This window comes from Ipomoea triloba, chromosome 13 (assembly GCF_003576645.1).
Source record: "Ipomoea triloba cultivar NCNSP0323 chromosome 13, ASM357664v1".
Taxonomy (NCBI): domain Eukaryota; kingdom Viridiplantae; phylum Streptophyta; class Magnoliopsida; order Solanales; family Convolvulaceae; genus Ipomoea; species Ipomoea triloba.
This window is the reverse complement of record NC_044928.1, coordinates 28,052,620-28,064,847: the sequence shown is the minus strand read 5'-3', so window position 1 is coordinate 28,064,847 and position 12,228 is coordinate 28,052,620. Positions and strand designations below refer to the sequence as shown.

At 33.9% G+C, this 12,228-nt stretch overlaps 1 protein-coding gene across 1 annotated transcript; it reads left to right on the top strand.

Annotated features, from left to right (window-relative positions):
• The first annotated feature begins 4,292 nt into the window (after positions 1-4,292).
• LOC116001730 (probable prefoldin subunit 3) lies at positions 4,293-8,075 on the top strand. Its single transcript, XM_031241656.1, has 6 exons — positions 4,293-4,548; positions 5,802-5,859; positions 6,399-6,470; positions 6,989-7,108; positions 7,312-7,413; positions 7,717-8,075. The coding sequence occupies exons 1-6, from the start codon at positions 4,400-4,402 to the stop codon at positions 7,792-7,794; spliced, it is 579 nt and encodes a 192-aa protein (XP_031097516.1). The 5' UTR covers positions 4,293-4,399; the 3' UTR covers positions 7,795-8,075.
• The last annotated feature ends 4,153 nt before the right edge of the window (positions 8,076-12,228 follow it).

Below are 12,228 nucleotides of genomic sequence, written 5' to 3'. Positions count from 1 at the left end.
CGGTAAGAAGCTATATCGCTCTACAGGTGACGAACAGTAACAAGGAGAGAGCAAGAGAGACGAATGAGCAAATCGCAAGTGTATTAGTGTAGTCATGATGAGTCCTCTCCCTCCAGTGAGGGGAATGACCCCTCTTTATACAAAGTGGATTCACTATGCACATGGTGTCTGATATGCAAGTGGAAGGCATATGGGCTGTCACTCCGCAAAATGCGCATCGGTTTGCTCGAAGTGGTTGAGTTGCTCGAGGTGATGAAAACACGGATCCCCTGTTCCCGAAAAGTTGTCGGTCGTCACATCAAGCAACTGTCGCGCTCGTGAGCCTCCAATCCACAAGGTGTGTTGCTTCCGATCATGCGGCCGACGGACCGGGTGACCGTCGACAGACCGGTTGGATGACCGTTGACGGACAGGTTGGGTGACCGTCGACAGACCGGTTGGATGACCGTTGACGGACAGGTTGGGTGACCGACGGACAGGTGATTTACGGACTGACTAGTACATGTGCATATTTACCCATCACAAGCATTGCCATTAACTTAAGTATGAAGTTATGAATAAAATGTCGTTTTCATTTTTGATGGGCCTACATGTTTAATTTCCACATGCTCCACACTAAGCCTAAATAAATACGGAGTATTTTAATCCTAGTATAGGTATGTAGCTAAAAAGGTAATTGACCACTCTCGCTATTTATAAAAGAGAAAATAAAAGATATTGTGCAATAATTGTATATGTATATGTGCGAGAGTAGATTTTATTGGGTATTATAATGGATTATTAATGATTGGAGTTTTAATTTATTTGTGATAATGTAAAACCTATGTCTATATACAATATTTTTTTTTTAATAAGCATAACTTTTTAGAAAGTACAGAGTAGTATATGTTATATACTTTCTTAAATAACTGGGGTTTGAAGTTTGAGCTTATGATTATCTATTTGAAATGATAATTGAGATGTCATTACACTACATGATAGTTGGTTAAAACTTATGTCTATATAAAAGAATATACAACAAGAATGAGTGTTTTTTTAGTAATACTAGCTCTATTACATTGTAATACAAAGAGTCAATATCGCCTGCACTACTAATACTCGATTTCATGACATCTCATTTGAGAGAATCATTACATGCCACTTGACCACAATGTCATTACTGTGAGCATAAATATAATATGTGCAGTCCAACTATCAGCTTAGGCTTTTAGTTGAGATGGAATACATGCTTTAATTTGATATCAGAGCCGCATAAATATAATATGTGCAATCCAATTATCAGCTTAGGCTTTTAGTTGAGATCGAGCACATGCTTTAATTATTACCAATGAAAATGAGTGATTAGTCAAAGGGAAATACCATCATTTTCTTGAAAATGGACTTCCCCTCTTTTTTGGGGAAGTCATTTTTCAATTTTTACACCACTACCACCACCACTGCCACAGCCACCGCCACCAGCACCACTACCACCACTGCGGTCACTGCCACCACCGCTACCACACCATCATTATTATTATTTTCAGAAGTCACTTTTCTGATTTCCAAACACATCCTTAGAAGAAAAAAAATCAATATCATGAAATTGTATTTATTACTATAAATAAAAAGGTGATGAGTATTATACTTGTATATTTCTTTTAAGAGAAAATGATGGTAACATTTTTGAAAATTAAATGATAATTATTTACAAAAATAACCATCCCTTTTAACATTTTAGAATTTTTGTAATGTTATACTCCGTATATTTTAACATATTCAAATATATTATATAAAAATATTTGTTTTTCAAATACTTTTTTTTTTGTGCATCATTTACAAAAGTCAAACTTCCAACATTATAATTATATAAAAAATATTTTTTTTAAATACTTATCAATCAAAATAGGTCGCGCTAAATGTTACTCACTGAGACTCAAATTCATAACCTCTTATATAAGAGTATAACTCGGTACTACTAGAACATAAGGTTTTGATAACAAAATTAGGGTTTTAATCACTCAATGATTTCAATTCTCTCCAAATGGTGGTGCAAAGTATTTTACTATTCCATCCAAAAAAGGATGAGATATTGGGATTAGAAAAAGCATAACAAAAAGGAAAAAGCAGCATTACTATAAGCCAATAATCTAATCCGCCAGACATTGATCGATAATGTACAGGACAACTTGTTTTCCTTGTTTGTAACGTCCCTTTATTATTATTATTATTTTTTAGGTGAAAGCTCATAGTCTCTAATTAAATGGATGTTTTGGATTAAGCAAACTTTATAATAGTTCTAAAGAATTATTAGGAGTTAGACTAAACCAGTTTAGATTGTTCATAGTTAATCTATTTAAACTAAAAAGACCAGTTGATAACATTTTCTATATGGAATTGAAATTACTAAACTAATTGTCTGACTAACTCAACTAGAATTATTCTCATTAAAATTTTTTAAAGGTGTCAAATAAACTATTAAACTTATTATTTTTTATTTCGTTATTTTATACAATTAAAGAACCAATAAAACAAAACATGCCATCAAATCTTACCAGAACTCATTTCTTTTTATTAATCAGAGCCATGTATTGTATTGGATCTGAGGATATGATTCTGACCAGTGACAATAAAACACTGTTTTGATTGGCAATTAGGTCTAGAAAATGTGATTTGCAAAAAAAAAAAAGAAAAAGAAAAAAAAAGAAGTGCAAATATGATTTTATAACTTTTTATTTTTATTAATTAATCAATTTTATGATTGATAGAAATAGTTCAAATATGGACAATTATAATTATCACGAATACGGAAAAAAAAATGAAATGCTTTTGTAATGGATTAAATTTGTTAGTACAAGGAGTGTTGTCTCCTTCCTCTAGAGCATGTTCTCACGAGTGAATCTTTATTTACCAACTCTTAAGGCGAATAGGAAAACTCATAATTATTATCCAAGAGTGAGTGTATATTAAGTAAATCACATTCATGTGTAATAGTTTACAAATCACATAAAAGAGATAAATCACACTAAGTAACAAACTTGACAAAGAAAGCATTTGACAATAATCAAATTCGTGACCACCAATTTCAGGGTAGTTAAGTTAATCCCTTCCCTTTAATATTTATAGCAAATCCAAAAATATAAATGATGCACTTAGTAGACACAAAATGTCCATTATGGACACATTGAAGTTTGTAAATTGTTGCAAAATTTCATCAAGTCGGCAAGGGTAGGTGTGGGCACCCATATATACTAGTTGAGTAGTTGGATTAGATATATGATAGATAAGGGTGATAGTTGATTACTTGATTATCTATTTCTCCTACTAAAGTTCTTTTTCCCTACCCATTATACCTATGCAATTAGCTCCACAATTCTAAGTATAATTCCCCTACTTATACTTACCCCCATCACAAAATCAGATACAAAATAATAGGCTTGGATTTAGATTTTTGTGATTTAACACACTAAAATTATTGTGTTCATATTGTTTGCATGAATCTATTACGTTGCATTAGCAAACAATTAGTGATGCTTTTCTTGTTTAAACTAGTTTTACACGCTCATTGCACGACTGATATATTGTTCAATGTTTGTATTTAAATAAGAGTAATTAAAAGTATATCATATCAATGCAATATTATATAGGAGAAGTTCATTATAGTTGATATTAAAATTAATGTTTAATTTGCACTACTTTTTTAAAAATAATTATCTAAATAGTTATTGTAGTTGCTATGGTATTAGGGAGTAGATACTATTTTTGGTTGGAGTTACTCTATGTTTTGTTCGCTTTTGGAGGCCTGTCATTGTCTTCGTCTTCATTGCTTGTCCGCTTATTTTTTGTTGGTATGTAGTGTCTCATGTGTAATTGGGTTATTTGTGCTAGTTTGCAAAAAGAACAAATTTGCTCTAAATACTTCATTGAATGTTCACAATTTACATACTGAATGTTCATAATTTTGTAAAAGGCAAATTGTGAATATTAACTATATAAATTGTGAACATTCAGTATTTAAATTGTATATTTTAGACATGGGTCAACCTTGCAAGGTGGACCCGAGTCCATGGTATCACTATTGTAATGGAGGCCCACTAGGCCTATATTTTAACCGATGTGGGCCTAATAATTTCAAGATCCAAAATGAATGTCAATAACCCATTGAGCCTTTGGTCTCAATCCAAAACAAAATGGACTCAAATGTTTAGCAAATTGGGCCACATATCTGATTCCTTATCGGACATTCGGACTAAACTAAAAACGACGTAGTTTTACCCCGTTAACTCTTTCTTCTTCTTCTTCTTCCTCCTCTAGTCTTCCCTTCAGTTCTCACTGCCCCGTCTCTGCAGCTACTGCCGAAGCTGACCATAAAACCCTTAATACTCATCTCCGGCTCCCTTTCGTAGCACAGGACCAGTTGCAGATGGCGGCGGAGGTTGCGACTTCATCATCAACCTCCGGATTGACGGAGAGGAGAGGAATTCCGGCGGCGGTGTTCGTCGATGATGTTCAGGCTTATCTCACCGATTCCGGCCTTGAGGTCAACTCCGCTCTCGCCTTCTTCCAAGAAAGGTGTCTCTCTCTCTTTAGAAAATTTCTTTCGCATGTGTTTCGGTGTCGGAATATATTGTTTGGTGTGTTATTGGTTTGGATCGAATCTAAGGATTTTACTGTTTGCTGCTGTAGATTTGCCCTAGCTTAACTCAATGTATGACATATTGACATGTATTAGTATATTGGAATCTATTTTGAGTTTTCTGTTCTCTGTTTGACTTCGGAATCTATTGACATGTATCCACATTACTGAAGTGCGCGCAATTTTTTAAAAAAAGTTTGAGTTTGCTGATAGTTGATTGTTGTAGAAACTTGAAAAAAAGTTTCCTTTAATAGCTTCATCAATAATGCTGGTGGCTTTATATGCATTTAGATGTGAAGTTATGATCTTTGAATTCTATTGCACCAAAAAAATGATCTTTGAATTCTATGGTGTTGGAAATGCTAAGCTGAGGTATTGGCGTATTGCCAAGTTTGATATCCTACTGTGAATGTCCTTTGTTTTTAATTTGTATTTTTAATGATTAGTTCTGAATTTGGACTTATATACTCTTTATTTTCCTTGATGATTTAATATCTAGTTTAGCTCTTTGTAGTGTTTGTTTGTTCCTACCAAATTTTGGATGTAATTTATTTATACATTCCCCAAATTGACCAACCTAGCTTAAAGAGAGCCAGGATCCTTTCCAGAATGCAGTCTGGACTCTTCCAAACTATTGTTCAAATTAAGTCACATCATCAGCAAAATAGTGAACAGTCAAATATTTTAAAGTACATTATATCTTAAATTCCTTGATATCCCAATTTTCCACAGAGAGGAAGAGTGATTTTATCTTCTGAATATATGTGATATTAGTGATTTAGTGGGAGAGTGATTTGGGCACCAGGCATAGCAAAACTAGCTTTAACTGATGCCTAAAGGGCATTGACCTATCACTTTCTGTTAAATAAACATCATGGTAACTTAGAACATACCTTACTTGCATGTCCTTAGAACATCAGGGATAGTGATCTTTTCTTAAAATATTGTTTCTGCACTTCTGTCATTTTCTTATGCTCAAAGTATGCAGCCTATATAATACAAATAATACATCCTATAAACTAAGTGGCTCACGCAGATCTTAAGTTCTTCATCAAAGAAAATGATGTGGACATAATTCTTTCTCTTTCCCTTTTCTTTTAATGCAATCTTATTTGCAGGAGTACTTCTAAGGGATATAATTTAATACCTCTCTCCTTTTTGTGTAATAACATTTTACTTTCATTTGCAGACTTCAGCAATACAGAGTGGTTGAAATGAAACTTCTGGCTCAGCAGAGAGATCTTCAGGTGCATTTCAATGATTAATGTTTTGAATGATAGGCTATCATAGTTTGCCCATGCTAATGGATCATTTATTACTGTTCTTGCTTTTACTTATGCTAATTAAGTGGTGCAAATCTTCACTAGGAATTTCTTATGAAGCAAGTATTTTATTTTCCCTGCAGCTTTAGTGGATGAGATGGTTTGAAATTGTATTACATGGTTGAGTATGTAATGTCACCATATGGTTAGTCGAGGCAGCGTTATATTTCAAAATTTGAAAATATGTAGAATAACAAGAATCATTGAAATTCTAGTTTCCACTCATTTAAATATCAAGCTGGACAGTTTCTATTCTGGAAACTTGTACCTTTATGATTATTTTGGTTGTAGGATTAGAACCTAGGTTGAAGTTTCTGTTACAATACAATAACTCTCTGAAAGGGATTTAGTTCTGAACTATAGTGAATTAGTGAGAACCTTTATACAAATTCTGTGCAAATGATTATTTACCTTCTGCTTTAACTTAAGTGAGAAAAGAGCTGATGCTTGTATTCTCTCACCAGGCAAAGATTCCTGACATTGAGAAGTGCTTAGATATTGTTGCCACTTTGCAAGCTAAGAAGGCCGCCAGTGAGGTTTGTTCTAATGCTATGCATTTCTTCAGATATTGACTGTTTCTTGCTGCCTCATTAATCTGTTAGACTAGTTCTTTAGTCATCACTATGTTATATTTGACCTGTGTAATTCACTGGCAAGCATGCTCATTTTCTGATTTAATTATATATGCTCTATTTATATTTTGAGGTGTGGCTGCTTTCTCTATCAAGATATTTACCAAGGTAACTACAGCAACCTTGTTTGTTGAAGCATCCAATAAGAGATTATGACTATGGACTGTGAATAATACGTAATCCAATCTGACTTGTGGATTGTTTTCTTAAATGAGTTATCCTATGCTTTTTGAACTTGGGTGATTTTGTGAGTGCCCGTTTATAATCTTTAGCTCATGCTAGTGAAATAAAGTTATTGTTTGACTTCTTTCATTAATTAATTTTCTGCTCAAAGTTTGTAACATATACCCAAGTTATGATTACCTTTGAATTTAAAATATTTATAGGTTATAAATTAATCCTTCACTGTATATTGGTTGCAGGCTCTAATTGCAGATTTTGAAGTGTCAGAAGGCATTTATTCCCGGGCTCGTATTGAAGATACAGATTCTGTATGTTTGTGGTTAGGAGCAAATGTAATGCTGGAGTATTCTTTTGACGAGGTATGTATATATGTTACAAGTAATCATTCGACTCAAGCTGTCTAGCATTGTTTTTGGTTCTTCATCACAAAAGATCTTGCTTCTTCTGTTTGTATTTTGCCCAAATTCTTATCGAACTATTTGACACCTGCTATCTACTATCATTACCATACCACATACACAGACATACAGCATTTAAAAAGTTTATCAAATTCATGGTGCAGGCTACTTCTCTTCTTCAAAAGAACTTGGAGAACGCAAAAGCTAGCTTGGAGGTTCTTGTAGCTGACCTCCAATTTTTGAGGGACCAAGTGACAATTACTCAGGTATTTCTTATTTCTACTCTTATTTTGGTTATAACACATTAAACTTGTTCACGAGTACTTGGAGATGCAAACCTGCAACCGATATGGTTAAAGACTTAAAGTACTGTCTCCATTTGTTTGCTGTGTTATCCCAATTTACATGTTGACCTGATGAATGCATCTCTAGCTGGAGATATTCTGGCCTTTAAGAGATGGAAAACATGTCGAGCACATTTTTAGGATGTTGGCTATATCATTTTGGTTTATCCTTAGTCATTAGCTACTATTACATTTAGCTTATGATCATAATGCTGCTTCTCTCAGGTCATGACTGCTCGCATATACAACTGGGATGTACATCAACGCCGACTTCGACAAGTTTCTACCCCAAAGGAGTCATGAGGTGCTGCTGCTCAAACCGATGGTAAACAAAAAAAAAACAATGGCACTCGCCTTTCCTTATTGAACATGTGTCCCAGCTTGCTTGATTTTCAGCATTCCTTAGCAAAATCTTCATCAATTTTTGGATGTGTACCTCTTTTTAGGATAAGTGTATTAGTCCGGATTCCTTCATGTGTGTCCCAAGATACTTAATGTATGTGTTTTCCAATGTCTTTTATTTAATCATAGATCATCTGTTGTCTGTTCATCTAATATCATATTTTCTACCCTGATTTGTTTAAGTTGCCAATAAATTGTGTAGGTTTTACTTTTTAGTCCCATATTTGCACCGACGCAATTGTCTAAGTTTTGTATTATCAAACACAATCTCGAAAATGATGGTCAAGTAGGTCAAATAGAATTTTTGTACCTGAAATTTACAAATTTGATTATTGCTAACTCCCTTTAGGTTGAACCTGTTTGCATATGGTTTTCTTAGTGTAATTACCTTTCTGGTATAATTTATGAGTTATTATACAAGAGTGGGTGAGCTCGGTGGGGTTTATGAGTTTATCCATTGCATACGAGTATACGACATACTTTTGAATAATGGTTGTGAATTTCTTTCGTCACCCTGAAAATTGAAGCTTGTTGCAACTGGCTCTTAAACTGATCAATTAGTTTAGTTATATCTAATTGTTTTGACATGTCTTTAAATTGATCAATTAATTGAGTTATATCTCATCGTTATGGCATCTCTTTAAATTGATCAATTAATTGAGTTATATCTCATTGTTATGGCATCTCTTTAAATTGATCAATTAATTGAGTTATATCACATTGTTATGACATCTCTTTAAATTGATCAATTAAGTGAGTTATGTCCCATCATTTTGAACTCATGTATTAATTTGGGTGTAGTGATCAAGCAAATACCCGAGTTCAAATTCTCAGTGGGAGAGAATCTCAGGCAAAAAGTAAACACTCATATCCTGCATCATTAAGGCACATTCCGGGGGTGAGGGTCCTCAGATCTAGAGTTTAAACTTAAAACCTATGTATTATGAGTAGGATCAAAGGGGTTTGACTCTAAACCTATGTATTATGCGTAGGATGAAAGGGGTTTGTCGGCATTACCACCCAGAAAAGGTTTGTGGAGGGGGGCCCTCTCTTTATTATATACTATTTCAGTGAAATTGTGTTCATGTGTTGAGCATCTTCCTGCATGGGGTTTCAGACTCCGTGTTGACAAATTGAACTGATCGCAACAGAATTGCAGAAACCCCAAACTGTTAACGTCAGGTTTTGAAAGCATAAATGGAATACTTCTTTGACAATTCTCTCAAGTCTCAACAATTGAGGTCTTCCATGAAAAGTTAAATAACATCAGTGTTTTAGGAAACTAACATGTTACTATATCTTGTTTGGTAGGCGGAAGGGATGGGTTTTTGTGGGCCAACAAGGATTTTTTTTTTATTTTTTTTTAAGAATACAACAAAAAAAAAAGTTTTTTAATTGACTTGGTCACTAATTGCACCGCAAATTATTGTGGATTCTGGTTTTAAATGTTCACAATTTATCTTCTAAAAGTTCACGTTAACATACACAATTTAAATGTTTTGACTTAGAAACGCAATTTATATTATAAAAGTTCACAATTCTAATTCTAAAAATACACAATTTGACCATGGTCCATCTTGCAAGGTGGACCCTGGTCCTGTGGTCTAGTGTGGCAGTGTTGTACTTTTTTTTTTCCCTCGGAATCTGAGAAAGACTCTTGCTTGTAGTAATGCTCTTATCCTTTTCCGTTAAAAAAAAAAAAAAAAAAACCTTGACAAAAACTCAATAAAAACCATCACTAAAAACGCTCTTGAAAAGAGTTATCAATTTAAGGTCTATATGGCAACTTGCCTCTTGCTAATTGCACAAAAAATAACATTCTTGCAAAATTTTGCTAGATTTAATTTTTCTGATTAGTTAATTTTTAAATCATGTGACTTTTTAATTAGATAATCTATTAATTACAACATGTTGTGACATGAAGTATGGGTCTACAAAGTTGTAGGTGATAGAGGGCAATTCTCAAAGGACTAGAGCAAGTCTTAAAGGACTACAAAAGTAGATAGAGTGGTATTTGTTTTACGTTTGTATTTATACTCACATTTACGGCTTAATTCAAAAAATTATTATATATTTAAAACTAAAAATAAGCTAGGTAGACCCACAAATGTAAGAGTGTGAGTGCAAAAGTGATGATTAAAAATAACAATTTTCAAAAAGTAATGGTAGGTAGAAGAATGGAGGATGGTGTTTGTAAATGGCATATATCGACATCAATTTACTTAGTCTTTGGTGATATTGATTGTCACAAGTGTGGAACCCAATCTAGTCCTGTGCCTTGACTCCTTATTCAGTCTTCCACGGCACCTTCTACCAATTACACTCTTACTTAAATCTCAATCATATTTTGTTCAGAGCATCCACAACAATAAAATTCAATAAATTTTTTGACAGACCAAATAAAAAAGAGAAAAGAAAAAAATAGAAATTAAGCATTTCTATGTGGTCGTTGACTAGCGGCCACACTAGTACCACGGGTACGCGCAACTTACACCAGCTCTTCTTTTTCTTTTTTCTTTTTTTACGTTTTTAAAAATTGAACGGAAAAAAAAACCCAACCGAACCTTAACTCAAAATCTTCTCTCTCTCATTCAAGTATGCAAAAAAAAAAAAAATCTAATGGGATTGCCCTACATATCAATCATATATATTTTTTTTTTGCATATAACTACTAAATCAGATTGGTTGGCGTAAGTGACTATGTACTCTCATCTCTTAAGAGAAGTATGTAGTTCAAAATCACCTCTTATATATATATATATATATATATATATATATATATATATATATATATATATGTGGCTAGCACATTTTCTTTAACTGGACCCATTCGGTGTAAAAGAGAATTAATCTGAGTATGATACAAATTTAAAAAGTCTTTAATACTCAGAAAATCTTATGGTCTAATAAATATAAACCTAACCACTCAAATGATAAAAGAGATAATTGAGATTGAAGGAAGGTGAAAAGGGAGAAAGATGTTGATATAGAAAAGAGTGAAATATATATATTTGTCAGAATGTTGGTTGTTTGACGCGGTTTTGTGTCTTATTGTGTGAGATCAGAAATCAAACAATATAATAATGGGTGCAATAAAGGTGTTGACCTTTGACTTTGATTGGATGGGATCTTGTGGGGGCTCTCTACAAACTCCCAAAACAAAAACATCACCGCAGGTTCTGTCACACACTTTCTTAATTCTTTAAAAAACTAGGGATAATAATAATGGCCGCAATCATCGCTGTGTGTTCTCATTTACTCCTTCTTCGAGCTCACACTGCTTAGTCAACCCTAACTGGTTTGGTTTAGGAACCGGACCAACTAAATACATTTTAAGTATTTAACATTATATTATTCATTAACATGTCTTCGGTTTGAGGTAGATTCAAAAACTATTTCGAGTGTAAGTTAATGGTAAAATAATATAACAATGTTTAAAAAATATTAGGAAATGAGAGAATACTAATTAATAGGGAATATACCCCGATACGTCGACTTGTGTGCCTAAAGAACCTGATCGGAACTGACTAGCTACCCGTTTAATGAGGAGCTCTTCCCGACTTTATCCGAGCTCGGGTAAGTTAGTGACCGACCCGACATGAAGGGGTTGACCTTTAATACCTTAGAGAGCTTCTGTTCTAACTATTATAAGCTGGGTCCCAAGTCCCGACCCCCTGAGAAAAACGTTTAAAGATGTACAACACTTGAAACCGACTCTGATGGCTATTGGTGATTCAGATATCCTGTTACATGTGGACATTCTTCTTTCGACCCGAGATCGCTAAATGCATGTAAGACACATGGCGGGCATGTCGGCACCCCGACATGTGTCCCCTCTAAATCTCCTATAAATAGCCCGCTAGGCATCCGTAGTAGGGGTTTTTCGCAAGCTTCTCGACCTACTGTAATCACTTAAATACTGTATCATGTGCAAATACGTAATATCTGAGTGAATTTACCACATCACTAATGTATGTCATAGAAACTATGAATAAGTTGATCACTTATCTATGGAAGAGAAGACCACTTATCTATTCATAAAAACTTTGCCAAAGACCTTGTGATCAAATTGCATGAAGTGACTCTCCCAAATATTGAGTCGGTGGGATCGAGAATTTCTATTAGCACTGTAACTTACACTATAAGTATCACTTTGCCATAATATACACAAATAAGTATTCTTTAATAATGATTTGTACCTTAGCTTATAAAAGGACAAGCTATATATAATAGCAATGTAAAAAACTCCAAATATTCTCCTCCCTTGAATCCAAACATGGAGATTGGAGCTTGTTTGACTCTCAGCTGTTATGACTTTTGCAATTATTCTTCAAT

Coding starts and splice junctions, on each gene's coding strand:
- LOC116001730 (XM_031241656.1), top strand. CDS start 4,400: ATGGCGGCGGAGGTTGCGACTTCATCATCAACCTCCGGATTGACGGAG. Junction 4,549..5,801: donor CTCGCCTTCTTCCAAGAAAG/GTGTCTCTCTCT, acceptor TTTCATTTGCAG/ACTTCAGCAATACAGAGTGG. Junction 7,414..7,716: donor ACCAAGTGACAATTACTCAG/GTATTTCTTATT, acceptor TGCTTCTCTCAG/GTCATGACTGCTCGCATATA.